At 39.9% G+C, this 19,997-nt stretch overlaps 1 protein-coding gene across 5 annotated transcripts in view; it reads right to left on the bottom strand.

Annotated features, from left to right (window-relative positions):
* The window catches only part of sbf1 (SET binding factor 1), a 96,845-nt gene that overhangs the window by 6,432 nt on the left and 70,416 nt on the right, over nt 1-19,997 (bottom strand). For 4 of the 5 annotated variants that reach the window (XM_036563808.1, XM_036563809.1, XM_036563810.1 and 1 more), the window contains 13 exons: nt 19,380-19,572; nt 16,099-16,226; nt 15,501-15,676; nt 11,918-12,054; nt 10,389-10,596; nt 8,717-8,913; nt 7,205-7,342; nt 6,099-6,194; nt 5,209-5,283; nt 4,490-4,662; nt 2,455-2,631; nt 1,247-1,348; nt 964-1,149 (listed from right to left, as the gene is read on the bottom strand). In XM_036563808.1, the coding sequence (XP_036419701.1) occupies nt 964-1,149; nt 1,247-1,348; nt 2,455-2,631; nt 4,490-4,662; nt 5,209-5,283; nt 6,099-6,194; nt 7,205-7,342; nt 8,717-8,913; nt 10,389-10,596; nt 11,918-12,054; nt 15,501-15,676; nt 16,099-16,226; nt 19,380-19,572 (1,986 nt within the window). The remainder of the gene's footprint in view (nt 1-963; nt 1,150-1,246; nt 1,349-2,454; nt 2,632-4,489; nt 4,663-5,208; nt 5,284-6,098; nt 6,195-7,204; nt 7,343-8,716; nt 8,914-10,388; nt 10,597-11,917; nt 12,055-15,500; nt 15,677-16,098; nt 16,227-19,379; nt 19,573-19,997) is intronic. The other variant, XM_036563811.1, reaches the window with a different exon arrangement.

The raw sequence follows: 19,997 nt of genomic DNA, 5'->3' as shown, positions 1-19,997 counted from the left end.
TCGAGTGTTTGTATCCAAGGAAAATAATAAAAAGCAGCAAATGGATGAAGCTAGTGCCTACCATTTTGCAAACCTGCCTTCAGAAAGGTGATATCAAACTGCGCATCGATCCACGGTTTGGATGGAATTTTTGTGTGAAAGCAAACGAGTGATAATGGGCCCCTCCCCCAAACGAGCACAGAATCTACATATAGAAATCAAGCTGGCTGATTTGAATTCATTGTTTTAGCAATGTCAAAAAATTCGCATTTAAAGTTTGCCTAAAATCTGCCTGCCTATTCAGTTTGCAGCAGTTTAGCCCTGCCTACTCACAATGAAGTTATAAGTAGTATTTCAGCCCAGACTGCTTTCTGAGGCACAAAAAGGGCCAATCAGAACAGAGCTCATTTAAAGGCACATTAACTAAAACAGCCTGTTTGATTCCAAGTGATAAAGAGAGGTTGGAAAAATGTCATGTAAAAAAGAATTACGACTTTGGTGTTCGAAACCACACAAACCAAAAATGCAAGAAATATGTAGGGCAGAGGCCCATAAAAATACATGGTTAGATTTCTCAGTTTCTTTTTATAGCTAACGCAGCTTTCTTTGTAGTTTGTTCCAGGAACCCCAGAACATAAGCTGGCACTCCTGCAGTCTCTTAGAAATCTACAAACGTCATACCTTCAGTCGTGACGATGCAGAATACTGCTTGACAACAACAGTAACATCTGTTTAGCCTGAAATACTTACATTTTATGACATTTAAACATCTTTATTGCTGTGATAACATCATCATAAACCGTGCATGCGATAAGGAACCAACGCATGTCAACTTATTGGAGAAAACAAACAGACAGATTGCAAACAGACTCCAACAGGAAATGGGAAGCCTTACAGTTAATCACACTTCATCCAAAAGATTACTCACTCCTGTCAATCGTTATGATCGTGCACAGACAGAAACGCACGTCCAGACTCACTCACCTGGTGCACACAGTCGAGAAACTGGAGGAAGACTGGTGTGAAACCACTGCTTTGGCTGGCCAGCGTCTGGGCACCACGGTGACTGAAGCGATGGCCGAAGGACAGCCACTCTTTCTCCACCAGTAGCCGGAAGCCATCAAATGTGCGATAATACGGATCTGACAGAAGCTGCACCAGAGACACCACCTAAACACAGAAAAGTGACATAAGTACCTACACAGTCCTACAAAACTACAAAACCATCACAATGCACTCTACATTAGGAGTCGCACAGCAACAGTACCTGCGTTGTAACGTCCCATCCATCCTCCAGGCTGACCATGACTGAGGAACCAGTGGCCAACAGCTCCACCACAAGAACAGACACCTGTAGAACCTTGTGCAGCTACAACACAAACAAACAGACAAATCTGAACATCACAGAAAGAAAGCATCTGCTGCAAATGGCTACTGAATATATACGGCTGAGCAATGGACACTAAAAGTCACCGCCAAACAAATTCCTTTGCAGTATACAGTTTCTAATATGGTAGCCTGATGCCACTTTTCAGGTTGCACATAAAGTAAGAAGCTACAAAGTTATCCTAAATAAATAAATAAAGTTACATATACAGAAAAAAGAACAGAGCTTCAGATCATTTTTCATTTACTTAGAAAGCTGTATAGCATCAAGAATGAAGATATAATAAAATTAAAACCAGGAATGTTTGGTTTTTCAAAGTGAAGATCAAATCTCATAGCGGAAAACAAGACAAAAATTCAAATCATTTAATAATTTCTCTTAGATCCCAAAGGACTCAAAAAATACTGAACACATCTAAAAACACCTTATGATGTCTAGTTTAAAATATTTAAATCTACATACCACATTGTTTTAACTTGAATGTAATAAAATTCTGACAAATATTTGGACAAATATGACTCAAGATGTGATTCCAACAATCCAAGTGATTGATATATATATATATATATATATATATATATATATATATATATATATATATATATATATATATATATATGTATATATGCGCCACTCACAGATGTTTATATGTTGTATATTTTTGTCTCATTTGTTTAATTTGGTTAACTTGTGTGGAAATCTAATGAAGTTTTAGGTCAAATTTATGCAGAAATAAACTTTTGCGCTGACAGGCTAAGGACCTAATTTCTCATCAGTAAAATATGCTGCTCTCCAGTTCCACAGAATCTGCTAATGACAGGTTAGGTGCTTAGAGATGAGATATTAAAAGTGATATTTGTGTGGAATAATATACTGAGACATGCACTGATGCTCACAGAAAAACTGTAAATGCTTGCTTTTGTAACTGTTGCATACATTCTAACATAACACTGTTAAGATCCGCAAGACACAATAAATATGGGATAAAATATAAATATACCTTCCTGACACTTCAACGAACTAAACTAGGAATAAAGTAACCCACAAAAGGGACACAAACGTGAGTGTTTTGAAAGTGCAAGTTTTACCAGGTTCATCCAGTCAGACTCCTCCAGGCAGCGGTGGAAAGACATGTTGGGATCACTGGAGGGCGAGGAGGGTACACAGGCCTTCATTAGCTTCTTAAAGCTATTCTTCACCTGCCGCACGTCAAACACTTCGATAGGCACCACCTCCCACTGCTGGAAGGAGTCCTGCTTTCCTCCCTGCAGAGACACACACAGCCAGCCTCACAGTTACAACTGGGCACACACATCAACGGATAAAGGATCACCACACAACAATACAGTGATTACAGATGGCAGCGATTCCGAAACTAGGTATCAGTATCGGGCTGATATCAGTAGAAGACTCTGGATAAGATACTGGAAGGGAAAAAAATGAAAGAATGTAATCCAGACCTGTAACAGATCTATCCTGAAACAGTACTCACTCACACTGTGTGATGTCAGTTGTGCATTTCTGTGAGGGTTTGTAATGCTGAAACTGCTCAGTCTACAATTAGATGCTCATCTTAAAGGGGAACAGTCAGGTTTGCCTGTTTTTTTTTAGTGTCAGTAGGTGCTGTGTCGTGCCAGAGGTTTGGAAAAAAGCACTTTGCTGTCAAAGCCAATTCAGAGAAAACAACAGTAGTGATTTTTTTGATGTTTCAAACAGAGAAGAGGACACAGATTCCAACAATCACTGCAGCAGTATGACTCACCCATTCAGTCAGTCATTCAATCCCTATCAAACTTATTCACAACAGAAACGGTGCATCCACAATTAGCGCTAATGCATTTCCTTCCAGCTCACAACAGAAAAGGCAGTGTTACCAAGTGAGCATACAGACCTAACCACAGTAGCAGGTGGAGTTTGGTGTGAGTGACGCAGCAGAGTCACTGCTACAGCTCGCATGTGCTGGCCTTTCATACATACAGCGGTTTCATTGTGGAGTGGAGCAGCAAGAACGTTATAGTCATCCTTTATCCAGCGCGCGATGAAAACAACTCAAAAGAGCATGGCACGTTTGTTTATCCTCAACAACGTTCTGACTTGCGATTCGGCAAAAGTTTCAAGTTTGGAAGACCAACTGAAAAAATCTGTGTAAAGCACGAACATTTAACTAGTTTTAGGACGTAACAGATCTGGCGGTTGGCGCTTTCCTCTGAGCGCGTTCAGATGTCCAATGATGTTGCATTAGCAGCGGTTCAAAAAGATCCAGTGGGTGGCTTCACAGGTCTCAGAAAAAGCCTGAGCTAGCCTTCGCTTGCCTAGGTATCGTGTGATTCCACCCGCTAGTTAGGACTGGATATGACTGAACTGGGGAGAAAACTAGGAAGGAAACTGGGGGAATGAAATTATCATGAATTAAATTGAAGAATGTGCATTTTTTAAAGTTTTTATTTGGTTTTCTGTTAAGTTGTCATGGCTTATTTCAGTGGCTATTGCTGTGTGGCATGCAGAAAAAGACAGCTCCTTGTTCATTTTCTCAATAACCCCCCTTCAGTGTGGAGTGTGGGACGCTCTGCCGCTCAGCCGGTGCGAAAGCACTATCCTATTAACATGAGCGTCGAAATGAAAATCAAGACATTACCCATTACTCAAGCCACACAGTATGTGTGAAATAGGCCTAACAGTCCAAATGAACTCTGGAAGCTGTAAAAACAAGTTTTGTAGGTTCTCTAATAAAAACAATATAGCTTAATATTTCTAGAACCTTCATGAGTTCTGAATGTTTATTTAAAGGAAAACTGATCAAGGCTATCTGACAGCATGACTGCTCCCCTTAAAGTGAAGCGCCTTTTACAGTTCATTCAGTATCTTAAGTTTGGCCGTTATTCAAGGTTTCAGTATTAGTACTGGAACGAAAACACGATATTATGAGAAAGAAAAAGTGGTGTCAGGCCATCTCTAATGCTGTTTAAATGTTAGTGGTAAGCAGTCTACACCAAACTGGAAATTGCACTGTTTTCAATGGAACAGCATCAGAACTGCAGCCGTCAACAGAACATTTAGTAAAAAGCCTGATTTACCCAACAATCCTCTTACTTCAGAAAGCTTTGCTGAGGTTTTTTAAGGTACCTTGAGCTGGGACTTGTCTCCGATGATGTAGAGGTATGCACGTTGTTGCCGGAGGAAGTAAGGTTCGGCAGGGCCGCCATTGGCCTGGGGTGACTCCTTCCCTGCCAGCCGGTTCCCCACGTCCGGATTGTAGGCACTGAGACGGCCGCTGCCCCGGATACTGCCCCACTTCCCTAAATCACAAGCGGAGCCAAAGCATGTTTAATTCACTCTTCCAGTGCTTACCTAAGGGGTTGACCTGAGCACGTCAGTTTGAGTGGAGACAGGAATCACCCAAGTACCTGTAAGATGCTTAACTGTTCTCATCACGGTCATAAGGCACTAGACTAATGGGGGCCCCTAAAATGTATGTTACCCCAGCCCTCTGCCATCCAATATTAAGCATCTTACAGATTATTTGGGTGATTCCTGACGTTTGACTCAATTAGTACAATTGGCTGCAAATCAATCTATGCAATCATCGCATGTCAAATGAATCAAACACAAACAGCATGTCAGACAACAAAGCTCTGTCGGAATTTGATGGGTGACATGCAAAGAGATGCCAGGCTAGACAAACAAAACAGACAAGGTCAACAACAAACAGACACAGTGGCCAAAGAGAAAGTTAGCCCAGGAAAAAAGACAGGGGCGCCAGGCAGGCGCCAGCTTAGACAGGCTAAAATCACTGTTAGAGAGACCTGATTGGTTAGATTGAGCAGAGGCGGGCTCTACTGTACCTCTCGGTGAGCCACGGGCCTTGCCTGAAACTTTAGGCTGAGAGAGGGAGATGACCCTTGCCCTCTGACCCAGCGCTAGGGTCAGAGAACACAGAGAGACCTATTACCATCGGCACACAGACTAGCACAGCTCTGCTATGCTAGGACTTCTATGCTACTACAAAAATGCTAGCACCGCTATGCTAGCAGAGACTTTATCAACTGCAGCCAGCTATTCCAAAGGTAGACCTTCACCCTTACGTCTACCTCTGGCTCTTAAAGGGGAATTTCACAGATTTTTCAAAATGTCTGCATAATTAAAAGGTTAAGAAGTAAAGAAAGTTATTCAGACTGTTTTGATGTGAAACGCTCCGTTCTAGAGAAACTGACAGAGTCAGAACTGTTTGCAATGGTTTTGAAGCAGCTATGTGAAGTTTCTAAACAAAATGGCTGTGAATATGTTGCCTTAGACATTGCCCTATGATAGTTTGGAGTTAAGCTATTTAGGTAAATATCCACCCCCCACCCTCACCCCCAGTAGGTTCACTGGTGGTTTTGGATATTAAATAAAATGGCTATATTTGTTTGGGGACACTGCGACCCCTGGTTCCTATCACCACCACTGTAAAGAAATCTGAGTCTGTAAGTTTCTCTACAGTGAGCCACTGCACATCAAACCACTCGGAGTTACTCTTTTTACATCTCAACCACTGAATTATGCAGAAATTTAAAAAAAATCGGTGGAATTGTCCTTTAAAAGAATTTTTTTTTTCCAGTGGGGTTTCAGATAATTAGAAGATGCTGAGGAATATCTTGGAGGGCTGAAATGTCCATCACAGCATTGGATATTACAGACAGAATATCTATCTAACACACATACAAACAGAAACAGAGACTAATGGCTCTCTCACCTCCTCGACTGAAGGTTCCGGGCAGATCCTCTTTAGTGCCCAAAACCTGCTTCATAAGAGCTCCAATTTTAGGTTGCCTCAGTTTGTCTGATGAGTCTAGAGCACAGAAATAAGATTTATAAGAGCAGATAATATAGAAAACAAGACATTTTATTCATTCTGATGTCGTGCCCATTACGTGATGACTTCTGTATAGAAAAAAAAGGGAATGTGTTCAGCGTCGGATCTCTTCCCTGAACTGACAGTGACCAAATGTACACTACCAGTCAAAAGTGTGAGCACACCTAAACTGACATGCATTAACTAAAAGACATTTTCATCTAAAAGTTAAAATAAAAGCTTAAATGCAACAGAAAGTTGTTTCTAAGATGCAAATAGAGAAGCTGATGTGTAAAAAAACATTTTCAACAAACACGCATCTCCAAAATGTCTTTAACATTTGTAGTTACATCTGAGTTAATGAAAAGACATTTTATTTTTATTTATTTATTTATAAGTCATTTCGCAGCATTTCTATTGGTCCATTTATCATAAAATGTTCACACAATGTAAAGGACAGCTGCTGTGTTCAGATGATGCAGGAAAATAAGAAACAGGAAAAAAGGAGATGTTTTATTTTTTGGACAGCGATTACATGCATCTTCTTCAGTATTGTTGGAAAAGCATCCCAGATGGCTCCTTGTGGAGCAGCTTTAGAGAACACCAAGAATGTGTAAAGCTGTAGTAAGCCAAAGGAGCGTTACCTCCTAAAAGAATCTAAAATAAACACTTTTTTTGTCTTCAATGTTATTCTAAAATGTGGAAACTAGTAAAAAAAAAATAAGGAAAACTTTCTATGGGTAGGCATGTCTATACTTTTGACTGGTACTGCAGGTGACACAGTGATATACATACATACATATATATATATATATATATATACACACTAAAATTACAAAGCAGAGTTAAAACTGCATAAATATTCAAGTGACTCCAAACTGTTTCATAATGCAGTCTGTAGCTATATTAATAAATTCAGTGCATGGCAACAATTTGTCGCAGGGCAATCTCAACCACTATCAAAATGGAAAAAGACTTTAAAAAATTCATTCCTGTGTGTGTCTGACCTGAGGTGCTCATGTGTGTGGATGTGAAGCCACTGAGGGTGTTCCTGCCGCTGGCCTCGTTGTAGGAGGGCATGGAGCTGATGATGGCCTGCAGGTACTTCTCCTGCTCCAGACTAGTTGAATCAGCCTGGGATGGTCCTGAAACACACACACAAACACATACTCCACTTTAAGACTAGCAAACTCTCTTTTGTTTCCAAGGGTGTTCTAATTTTTGGTTCCATTTCTTCTCTTCATTCCATCCTACTTGGTGGTATTAAACCCAAATATTCAGTTACTGCATTCAGATGTATTAAGTTATTCATTTTAAGACCTATTATTCAGTAACTACTATAAATAATTCAGTATCTGTTATTTTTTGTCACAGTACTGCACAAAGGTCAGAGACAACCCTTATTTATTTTCCAGTCATAATGGCCATCAAGTCCAAGGTATTCACTTTTCAGCATGAGGAAGAGAGCAGAAAACATTTTTTCATGCATCCTGTAAACACCAAAAAAGTTCAGTCTTAGAAGTTGGTTGCATTTTCTGCTTCTCACAAATCAATTAATCACCATTACATCAGTTCATAAAACCTTACTGCACATATCAGATGTCTAGTTTCGATGTTCCAGTGCAAATGTTCTTTTTTGTCTATTTTTTTTTCTCGCTAAGGGCTTCTTGGCAGCTACAAATCCTTTCAGACCCATAGCGCTGAGTTGTCTTCTCACAGTGGAAGGATGGACAGAAACACCTGTGGATTTTTTCAGACCTGAAGCAGCTTGATTTTCTCTCATAGAGACAGTCTTGGTGGTCTACCAGCTCTTGTATGGTTGTTAGGAGTCCCAGTTTCTCTTAATCTTTTAATCATTTTTTGAAACTCCTGTTTTTTCCACTTATTTTCCTTTGACTTTCCCTTCCTTACGCAAGTGGATTATCTTCATCAGAAATATCTCATTTGGCCAATACAGATACATATGAGAAAGAATTGTAAAGGCAGCTTAGGTGAGTTTGGGTAGTTGCCTGTGTGAATGTTAGTGTCTGTTTAAAGAGGAACATATCAGTGCTTCCTTTAGGAACAGCTTTGTTTGGATGACTCAGCTAGAACTCAGTTTTAAGACTGAAAGGATGGAAGAGGTAAAGTGGCAGAACGGTGGTACAAAAGTAAAGAGTGGACAAATTAAAAACTGATATATTTTATATATTAATTTCCAGAGGCTTCTGTGTAATTTTCTGTTAATTACAAGCTTCCTTGTTTTTTCTGATTCTGAAAAATTACAGAATGTACTTAACAGCTGGTCTGACTGAAAATGAATACATCCAAGAGTGTTCTCTGACTTTTGCCCAGTGCTGTATAAGAGAAGAATTGAAGTGTCGGCCCACATACAGGACCTTTCAGTTTAAGGGGTTAAATTACACTTTTAATCCTACAAATCCACTGCATGTTTTTCTGCTGTCAGCTATTGGTTAGAAGAGCTGAGGACCATCTGAGACAGTGAAAGCCCTGCTTTTGGTTGTGACTGGGGTTCTGACCTGCAGTAGGGGCGTTGGGGGACTTGAAGAAGCCCACCACTCCCTTGGCATGCAGGCCAGCAGATCGCAGCAGCACAGCTTTTGTGCGTGAATTCCTCCAGCACACCACAGGGAAGCGGTTCTGGCGGTAGCAGCGGGAGATGCGCTGGATAGTGGAGTCCGGGATGCTCTGAGGCACAATTAGCAGGCCTGGGTAGCTGGGGGACAGAAAGGGGGGAGTTAAAAGCAGACTGGCAAACAAATACACAAACAGGTTAAAGGATGGACAAACAAAGGCAATGTACTGCAACATGCTGTTCCACAGTCCAGCCTAAGAAGCTAGAGCATTTATCACTTTGAACCAGGGGTGGTTAATATGTCAAAAACAGCATGTGATAGTACTGGATTCATTTTACAAGGATGTGAACAATATGTATTTTTTGCAAACAAGTTGAAATGGACAAAATGCACAAGAAAAACAGCAGTGCCTAATTAAAAAAATACACTTTTAAATTCAGCAAAGAAAAAAAAACAGGAAGAAAAACTGAAAAACGGTTAAAAAAAAACAACAAATGGATGAAATAATAACAGAATAATGGGCTTGCATAGTTCAAATGAGTTCTTACAGTAAAAAAAAAAAAATTAAACAGAACAATTAAGTATTCAGACCTTAGACATTTACAAGGATTATGTTATGATCCATTTAGAAATAATGTATTATTTGAGATAGTAATAAGCTAAATAGTTACAAAATCATAATTTATAGGGTACTTTTGGTACTACTGGGGGTGTCTGTCAAACTCTAACCCCTAAATTTCAACCTGTGTAAAATTTCGTTTTTTTGTAGTTTTGTCAATGTTTTTGATTTTAAAGACCTTTTCCATTTATTTTAAAGCGAAGTTCACAGATTTAATTGAAAGATTTATCGTCAGTTATTTTTAAAATAAAAAAAAAAAAGTTATTAAAAAAAAAGGCGTGTTCTCATGTTACTTCCAAAACACAAACCGTTTCAGTCTGTAGGCGGTGCTTTAATTTAGCCACACCCCTGCATGGCCACATGGTGAGCAGTTAGAGCCCATTGTTTTGAAGTAAATGTGTCCAAAGGCTGAAAATCAGTGTAGAACATTAAGAAGTGAAATACATATTTTCTGCAATTATGTAAATTTTTTGTGTTTTAAGAAAACATTATGACTGTGTGTGTGTACAGCAGTTCAAAGCTGTGTTTGCTAGTCACGTACTGGCTAACGTTTCTGAGTTACAGTAGGAGTGTCCAAGCATCTGATGTAATAAAATACCCATATTTAAGTTATAGGGTCATTCAAAGCAAAAAGATATTTGTCTAAAATCCAAATAAGTTAAAAGTCGGAAATGTGAACCTGAACCAATTCAGCAGAATGATAATTATACAAGCTTTTGTTCAGTGTTCTAGTAGATAACCATGATAAACTCAGAAGACCACAACGTAATTTATCATCTTAACAACAACAACAACAACATCTTGCCTAACCTAGTTTCATAGCAGATAGCTGAGACTGATGTGTTTGAAACGAACTGCGGAACGTAATCACATTTCCAATGAAAAACAACACTATGACTTATTTAAACAGTCATAGCAGTCAATGACAGAACTGTGTACACGACCTACAGTCCTCAGGAAAAAGACATGAACGACATGCTGTTTGCTGAGCCTCACCTCCTGCAGACGGTGTACATGCGGTTGACGGTGGAGATGCGGAACGGCTCGTTCTTGGAGCGTGTAAGGCTGTTACTGAGCGTACCCAGGCCCAGCCGCTGGTAGTCACGACAACAGGCCCGTTCCACCACGTTGCTCATGGTCTGCCGGTCAGACGAGCGGATGGTGGAGGAAAGCGTGAGCGCGCTCTGCTCTAGCTCCTCAGACACTGGTCAAGCAGAAAGACACGGTTAGAGGAAGACACAGGTATACGACATGTGGCTTGAAGTTTACACTGGAAAAAGTGGCCGATCTAAAATCTTTACGATAAACAGACAAACGCCAATGGTCCATTATCTCAGACAATGTTACTAGCCTAGCTGTTTTTCACGCTGTATCTTTTAGCAGGAAAACAGCAAGTTTGTAAAGAGGTAGCAAGCTGATAGCAAACACGGTGAGTTCAATGAACGCTGAAAATTTTATCTATTAAACATAAACAGTAGAGTTCAAGATGAACTTGAGCTTGATGTTTATCAGTGATTTCCCTATGAATCATTCTATGTAGTACATCCACATTATTGCTATGGGAATTGCACCATTTTTCCAAAAATTTGCATTATTGAATTGTTGAGATTAAACAGTCGTTCAGAGCATTTTGATGTGAAAAAGTTCACTGTAGAGAAAGTTACTGACTCTGATTAGTATAGGAACCAGGGGGATCAATGTCTACAAAGCAAATGTAGCCATTTTATTTGCTATCTAAAACCACCACTGAACATTTAGAGTTTTTATACGAAATGTTAAATCTCAAAACGTTTGTAAAACAAAATCTCAGGCACCAGGCAGCATATTCGTAACCATTTCATGTAATAACTTTCTTTAAGGGAGCTTTCAGTTCTTCACATGACTGGTTCCACTGTGAGAAATTCTGACTCAGCAAGTTGCTCTAGAACGGAGCATTTCACCTCAAACCACTCTGAATGAACTGTGTACATAGTAATCATTTATTTATACAGCAAACAAACTGGTGGGATTCCTGTTTAGGGCTACATTCTCATTACAAGCCTTATTGCTTAGGACTGATTTTTTGAGCAGATTTAATATTTCTGCCTTAATGGTTCATATTTGTGTGTAAATGACCCTTATCTGTCTTTAGTGTGAACAAATCTGAGCTACAGCAACAGCAGCCACAACAATAAATGAATGAACAAGCAACACAAGCTTTCATTGTAAAGTTCTAATTATAGGACTTCTTTTTGGCACTGATTAATCCAGTAAGCTAATAAGTAATTATAGTAAAACTTTTAGTCATACAATGAGCAATTAATTATGCTTCTGATTAACATAATCTCTCTTTCCGCATTCCAAGTCATTTCTTATTTACATGAGCATGAGTGTGTATGAGTTCATATGAAGCTGCGCAATATAATCAAAAGTCAAATATCCTTATTATGATAGCCAGTGCTCCTCACAAACGAAAAAACACAACAGAGCTGAATGAGATCATAACCAGGAAAGAAGCTACTGTTGTATGCATGCATGTGTGGCACCTGAGATCTCGTCCTCGTCCATTTCAGACTGCAGGCTGCTGCGGTTCTCCAAGGCTGGAGGAGAGTACTTCTTCCGGGTCACGTACTGCCGTCCGATGGTCCGCTTAGCGCTCTTCACCAGGTTTTTGGAGAGGGTTCTGAAAAAAAAAAATTACTACTTTAATTACCTTTGCTTTTTAGTGTCCTAGTGTTTTTAGTGTAGGAGCTACTGGTAAAATAAAAAACTCGTAGTATTACCTGCACTTTAAAGGGCTCATATCATGGAAAATGTTCCCCTCACATTTTTTAAAAGAAGGTGTTTGAAGTAATATATAAACATTTTTCGAGTTTCAAAACATGCCATTCACTACTACCCAGTTAATAAAGTCCACCTATAGAAATAAACTAAACTGGAAAAACAGTCTGTTCTGAATGAACTGTTTCAGGACATCACAAGAAATATCAGACATGCATATACAGCAGTTTAGCCCCGCCCACTCACACTGAAGTTATAAGGTGCGTTTCAGCCCTGAGTGCTTTTAAAAGGAGGCCCAATACAGAACAGAGCTTGTTTATCTTATATCTTACATAAATCTTACATAAAAACAGCCTGTTAGATTGTAAGTGACAAAGAGAAACTGGAAATGGTCAGGAGGCCAGAGAGGGCCTCAATGAAAAAAAATAAAATACAAGGAAACTTTTTGTTCTAAATGTATTTCAAAATGTAATAACCTCAGTTATTAATATGAAATAATAATGACTCAACCATGTTTCAAAATCAGTTCAGCAACAGTATAGACAATATAGTCAGTTCAGCAATAAATAGAGACAATATAGTGTCTTATTACTCTGATATTGAAACCAATACACTATTTATGAATGGCTAGTCTTCAAAACAGGGTTGAGTCATTATAATCATACTCAGTTAATAATTAAAGTTATATTTGGACTTGCTTTGTTGTAACAGTAACCACTCAGTAGCAGCCATATAAGGGAAAAAAGTTTAATAAATGAAAGCTGATCAGTTGTTTCATATCACATGTTGTAATGGCCTAGATGAGGGGTGTCAAACTCAACCACTAAAAGGGCCATATTAAAAAATCTCAGCAAATCTGTGGGCCAGAAAACGCCTATATTTTATATTTTATTTCATTTATAACTAACATTTTGCTATACACCAAACAGACTGTTTATTCAAAATACATAAAAACATCAGCAGTAAAATACAGGCACTTGTAGTAGACCTTGAAATATTACATGAATACCTGAAATATTAAAAATTTTAAATGTCCCCAGGATCTCAGTCTTTTAAATCTGACTACTAGACACTGGCATCCTTTCTTTGCTGCAAGTTCATTAATACTTGGGCTCCATTTCTGAGCTGCTGAGCTGACGTTAGGTGTTTATATTGGCTGAACTGCAGTTAGTGTGTTTGGTGATATGACTGAATTGTGTAGAACTGACTTGTAACCGCTGTCCCATAGACTGCTGTTGGAGTAGGAGAGTCGGAGCACACATTATGTCGCAGTGCTTGCTGGGGACTGTAGTGCAGGGCATTGTAAAACAGCTAATATTGATAGAAAATTGAAATACTTCTGCGGGCTGGATAGGATTGTGTTGCCCAGTAAAGACCAGTAAAAAGATGACTTCTACAGTGATTAAAGAGCATTACAGTAATCAAATTACAACAAATATTTGGAATTTTAGTATTAATTACAATCTTTCAATTCCAACAATTTTAAGATGTAAGTCATTTAAGGAGGTTGATTAATTCATCATATTTATACCAGTGGCACCTACATGGCTGCACTATCCACAGTACGTTACCGGCTATGATGCTGGCAGGTCAGTTCGCAACAGGGAGTTCATTTCATCACAAGGCTGCAGTTGTTTCTTCTCTGTATGAACCTACCAAGTAACTCACTCTGGGTTGCTTAATCACTCATCATAACAACGTAAGTATTGTTTGTATTAACAGTAAAAGATTACTGGAGGCACGTCATTTGCTTTAATGTTGCCCTACTTTCAAGATAAAGTAAATCATTTGAATCTGTGTCATTACATCATCTTAATTACTGTGTAAGCCTCATTAAAAGTTCATTTGTGGAACGTTCGTCTTCGTTAACAAGCCAATCAGGCGTGTTGTGACGTGGTAAGGTGGCTCTTAATGGTTCTATTTGGCAGCAGGTCAATATTTCTGTTTGTACTGACTTCATGTGTGTTATTTCATACGTTTGATGGCTTCGCTATTCACCTTAAATGTAGATAACAGAAAAAAATCTTCTACTTCTGCAACTTTTCACTGGTAGCCAGGTCAAGTGCATTAACTGGGGAAAGGAGGAGGTTAGTCTCCGAGGGTAAGGATGAAGAGCAGGTCTGTGTCTTTGTCTGCTCTGACACCAGTACGACTGCAGAGAATGTATACAAGCTGCGTCACATTTTCCAGTGTTACATAATTCAGCATTAGTGCTGTGTTGTGTGTCTCTGTCTCTCTATCTCTCTCTCTCTCTCTAGGCACAGACAAAGCAATCTTACTCACATGACCCACACAGGAAACAGGCTGATGAAGAGGAAAGGAAAAGAGTGAAGGACTACTGCTCACAGCTGAACACAAATCATATCCATACATGCATAACCGTATGCAAAGTTTGGGCGTTTTGTTGACTTTCTAAGGTGAAATAAGTTAGCACACCCTTTTCGGAGAACACGCTTTGGAACCTTTTAATGTAAAATTGCTGTTTATTTGCTGAATTTAATATATTGGAAATAAAACATAAAATGCGAGAAAAGTTGCAACACATAAAATCTTATGTTTTTATTTTTTTCCAAAATGTTCAACTCTAACAAAGAATAGGAATTGTGCACTTAAATTAGCAGAAAAATGCCATTTTTAAGTTTGTTCCCTGTAGAGAATGTGTTAAATTATGTTCACACAGAGAATCAACAAAACACGTCATTTGTCCAGCGTAGTTTAAACATTTGCATACAACTATATGATGCTTATTTCTTCTAAATAACTAACTAGATGTGGTCTAAACCAAAAATGAGGTGAGGTGCTGCTATATTTTAGGAATGCATCAATATGGGAATTGTGGGCTTGAAAATCTCATATTTTTCATGTGCTTATCTGTCAATGGCAAAATAAACATTTACAAAATGCGGAGATTAGGACTAAATCTATCTGGATTCACATTACAAAGAAATATGACATACAAATAGAGTAAAATACATATAGTGTTAATAGTTTAGCACAATAACCCAGCATCACAAACATTCTGCTCTTCTGGAGTGCAATAAATAAAGTATGAAATATTGGTTTGAAATATTCATACCTTTTCGATGCTGACAATTTTTAAGTAATTGTCAACAGTATGAATATGAATCCAATGTCACTGTGCATCCATAGTGTATTATTGATTGCAGTGGGTTGTACTCATCAAGAAGTGCTGATGTCAAACAACGTTGTTTATAATGACATTATGAAAAAGAATAAAAGCTGATTTTCAATGGAAAACACATTTTTAGTTCTTTTTTCAGTTTGGTGAGAAAATCAGATTTGGTCCACTTTTACCTGCTGTGTGAACACAGCCAAAGAGACACTCACTTTAGTGACTGGTTCTTGTCCTTGGCCTTGTGCTCCACCACCAGCTTGGCCGACTGACCCACGGTAAAGGCAAAAGTGCCCTGTACATGCTGTGGGTAGCGGAGTTTGTGCATGTGCTTCCGGAACACCTCAGCCAGGTCTGACGCCACCTCCTCGTCAAACGCTATCTTCATCAGCTGTAGTGGTGGGGGACACAAAGAGAGAAAGAGAGAGAGAGAGAGAGAGAGAGAGAGAGAGAAAAAGAAAGAGAGAGAAAGAGAAGTTGGTTGAACAAAACCCAAGCAAACAATATATAGTGAACCTAAACAAAATAGAAACTAAATAGAAATAAAATTAATCATATAAATATAAAAACACATTATGTTCCACACAAGAAATGTTCATGCAATCCTGTGAACAGAGAAAGTGAGAGAGGCAGAGAGAATGAGAGCTAGGGAGGAATAGAGAGCGAGAGAGAGAGAGCGAGAGAGGCACAGACTGTGAGAGAGACAAAGAAAGAGGCAGAGAGAGGCAGAAGAGAGAGCAAGAGAAATAGAAAGAGGAGGAGAGAGGGACACACACAGACATGTGTTGGCATTGGTGATTTACTGAACAGTACCTGAAAGGTACAGGAACGTAGCTGAAGACCCTCCTGGATGAACTGGTCCATTGGGATGTGAACTGAAATCTTCTTCTCTTTAGTGAGGGAGGCGATGGGGAAGGAGCGCGTCACCACCTGCTCTCCGACTAGATGCACACAGACACAGACACAGACACACACACACACACACACACACACACACACACACATGCATTCCTTAATGTGGTGCTGACTTGAGAACCCATCCTTCCTGCACAGATGTCATGTCCAACAAGTTATGGATGCTACCGACAGTGCGCCTCCACTTCTTAACTTTTAGCCAGGCTTATGCAGGTTTGATACAGTCCTTGGGCCACATTACAGAAAATTCTTAAGTCTGAGATCAGATCATATCCGCTTTGTTGTCATGGCAACTTCAGTTAAGACTGAAGTTAGAACAGAAGCCATTACAGAACAACAGCTCTTAAGTCTATAATCTTATCTTATTTCCAGATAAGAAAACGGTATTACAAAAACATCCTAAGCTGCCAAAATTTATCAGGCGTTTATCAGGAGGAATAACGTTAGTGTGCTCGGCTAAAGCGTCTGGGAAATGAAACTGAAACTGTGGAGCAGCGACGCTCTGAAAAACAGCACAAAGCGCCGTCACAATATTCTTAACTTTCAGTTTATCACGTTTTAGCTTTATTTGGCTTTCTTTACACCAGTAACGGTAGCTAACGTTAGCTGTCTGGCTAACCTGATCACGTGTTTACGTTTCAGTTTTGGGCATATGGTCGATTGCGAGGTAACAGACACGACAGTTGATCGTCGACTTCAACTGAGTTAGTTAAGATTTCCTAACTTGAGATAAGATAAGCTGCTGTAAGATAAGATTTGCTTCTGTATTACAAATGTGTGAAAAATCTTATCTTGACCTGTCAGATCCTAAGTTAAGACAAAAAGATAGAAAGTTTCTGTAATACGGCTCCTGGTCTGATATACATATAATCTCTGGACTGAAAAAAGTTTGTGAAGTTTAGGGCATAACATCTTTAAAACCTATTCAAAAGTTTTCTTTGAAGCATTAAGTAGCCTTCAAGCGAGACAGCCTTCAGAGTTTGCTGACTCAGACTGATTTGTTGCCCCTGGGTTCGACTGGTTACAGCCCTGTTTTAAAAATCATCTGCCCCTACATATCACACAAAAAAGGCGAGTGAGTTATACTGCATGCCATAAAATTAACAAGGCTTATTTAATTTGTTGGGCTGGGTGTGAACAAGAAAGAGAGTCCTCATTCTGAAATGAGTTTGCATGGTTACTGATCCCGATTACTGTGACCTACATTTTTTGAAACGAGGAGAATCTGCCCAGACAAAGAGTCATTTTCATAATTCAGAAACATCTCTCACAGCATGACAGTCCACAAGCGAAAGAATTTTAACGAAGCACAGCTGAGACGCAGATCTTGCAGTCTAAATTAACACAGTGCCAAGCTAGACTAAACTCATCTGGTAATAAGAACTTCAGCTACTGACATGAGGCAATGAGATGTGATGAACATTTTTTTTTAAGTGATAACAGCAATATCCCATACAAACATCCCATGTAAATAAAACTAATGCGTGGCCACACCTTATTAACGCATGGAAACGAGATCCTAATGTGTGGCCACGGCTTAGTAAGGCATGGGAATGAGATAATTAAATTGTAGCCATGATTTAGTAAGGCGTGGAAACAAGATCATGCCTTACCAAGTTGTGGCTACGCATTAGGATCTCGTTCCCATGCCTTACCAAGTCATGGTCACACATTAGGATCTCGTTCCCATGTCTTACTAAGTCACGGTCATGATTAGGATCTCATTCCCACGCCTTACTAAGTCATGGCCATGCATTAGGATCTCGTTCCCATGCCTTACTAAGTTTTGGCTACGCATTAGGATCTCAATCCCACGCCTTACTAAGTCATGGCCATGCATTAGGATCTCGTTCTCACGCCTTACTAAGTTTTGGCTATGCATTAGGATCTCGTTCTCACGCCTTACTAAGTTTTGGCTATGCATTAGGATCTCATTCCCACGCCTAACTAAGTCATGGCCATGCATTAGGATCTCGTTCCCACGCTTTACTAAGTTTTGGCTACGCATTAGGATCTCGTTCTCACGCCTTACTAAGTCATGGTCACACATTAGGATCTCGTTCCCATGCCTTACTAAGTTATGGTCACACATTAGGATCTTGTTCCCGTGCCTTACTAAGTTTTGGCTACGCATTAGGATCTGCCTTAGATGCCTTAGTAAGTCATGGCTACGACTTAATTATCTTGTTCCTACGCCTTATTATGTTGTGGCCACACATTATTTTTATTTATACAGGATGTCACCAGCGGGACAATATGTTAGCAATATGTTCATTAAAGCAGAACAAAAACAGTATAAATGCATGCTGAGTTTTACTGCTGCTCTAATCCGATAAACCTGATTCTCACATTCAGATGCTTCTCAAACTGAATCAGGTTTGTAAAGAATTTCTTGACCTCAGATGTCTCAGCCACACATATACGGAGCGTCTGATACCTATAGCAGGTTACTCTGGCCATAACTGCCGGGATTTTGTCAGCTGCATTTTAACTAGCTATACCCATGTATGTGTGGACACACCATGCAGTGAGTTTCATCAGGAAACAAACTCATCAGGAAATCAGAGTCTGTTTATTATAGCATATCAGCCAAATTGCCCTTTCATGTGAAAGTAGGTGGTTCTTGGCCACGATAAGGGACGAAACGCACTAGACTTCACTTGTGAGACTAGTGAAGAGTAAATAACTGATTTCAATCACGTAGGGATAAAGACCCAGAAGTGGGGATGCTGATATCGGAATCATACCAGCGTCGGACAGATGTTTGGATTTGGCCAATATTTCAAACCGATTCTTGCTGATGTGTGTATTATACTCCAGAGGAGCTGAATGTTTAGGTGATGTCAGGCTACTGCAATAAACATTCATTTTACTGCATCTGTAACCTTTCACAAACAAATCTTACATTTCTCTGTAATGCTAATCCAATTATCCAACAATGTAGCCCTAAATTCTACATTTCATAGGCGCTTATGTATAGGCATCAGATGTCTACATGAGAAATATCGCATCCGCCCATAATTCCCATACTGGTGCATCCCTACCATCTTTTCCTGTATAATCCACTTACAGTGTCTTACTCTTACTGTAATCAATGGAATACTTTGGAAAAAGTGGTTAAAGAAGATGTGAATAAGCATGAGAGCAGAGTAGATACTGATTGAGTAATAACTGAGTACCCAGAGGGTCGATGGACGTGCCCTTGAAGATGATGCGGTATGTGGTGAGGAAAATGGCTCCCTCAGCAGGCAGCAAGGGGGGACCACCCATCACACCCGTGGCCTCCTCACGGCCATCCGAAACGAGGTGGACCCGCATTCCATCCATCACAAACTCCTCGCCTGCCAGCAGTGTGGGCCTCAGGAGCTTGGGCTAGAGAGAGAGAGAGAGAGAGAGAGAGAGAGGGAAGGAGGGAGGGATGGAGAGGGGAAGTAAGGGAAAGAGGGTGGGCGAGAGAGAGGGAGAGAGGGTGGCAAGAGGGAGGTAGGGAGGGAAGCAGAGAGGGAAGGAGAGAGGAAGAGAGAAAGAAGCAGAGAACACCAGGCAGGGAAGGAGAGAAAGGTAGAGGCAGGAAGGGAGAGAGAAAGAAGGAGAGAGGAAGGGAGAAAGGAAAGGAGAGAGGAAGGGAGAAAGGGAAGAGGAGAGAGGGAGAAAGGGAAGGAGAGAGGAAGGGAGAAAGGGAAGAGGAGAGAGGGAGAAAGGGAGAGAGGGAAGGAGAGAGTGAGAGGAGGGAGAGAGGGCGGGAGGGAGAGAGGGCGGGAGAGGAAGAGAGGGCGAGAGGGAAGGAGAGAAAAAAG

This window comes from Colossoma macropomum, unplaced genomic scaffold (genome assembly GCF_904425465.1).
Source record: "Colossoma macropomum unplaced genomic scaffold, Colossoma_macropomum, whole genome shotgun sequence".
Lineage (NCBI taxonomy): Eukaryota > Metazoa > Chordata > Actinopteri > Characiformes > Serrasalmidae > Colossoma > Colossoma macropomum.
The sequence above is the reverse complement of the archived record's forward strand: the minus strand, read 5'-3'. Positions and strand labels throughout refer to the sequence as shown.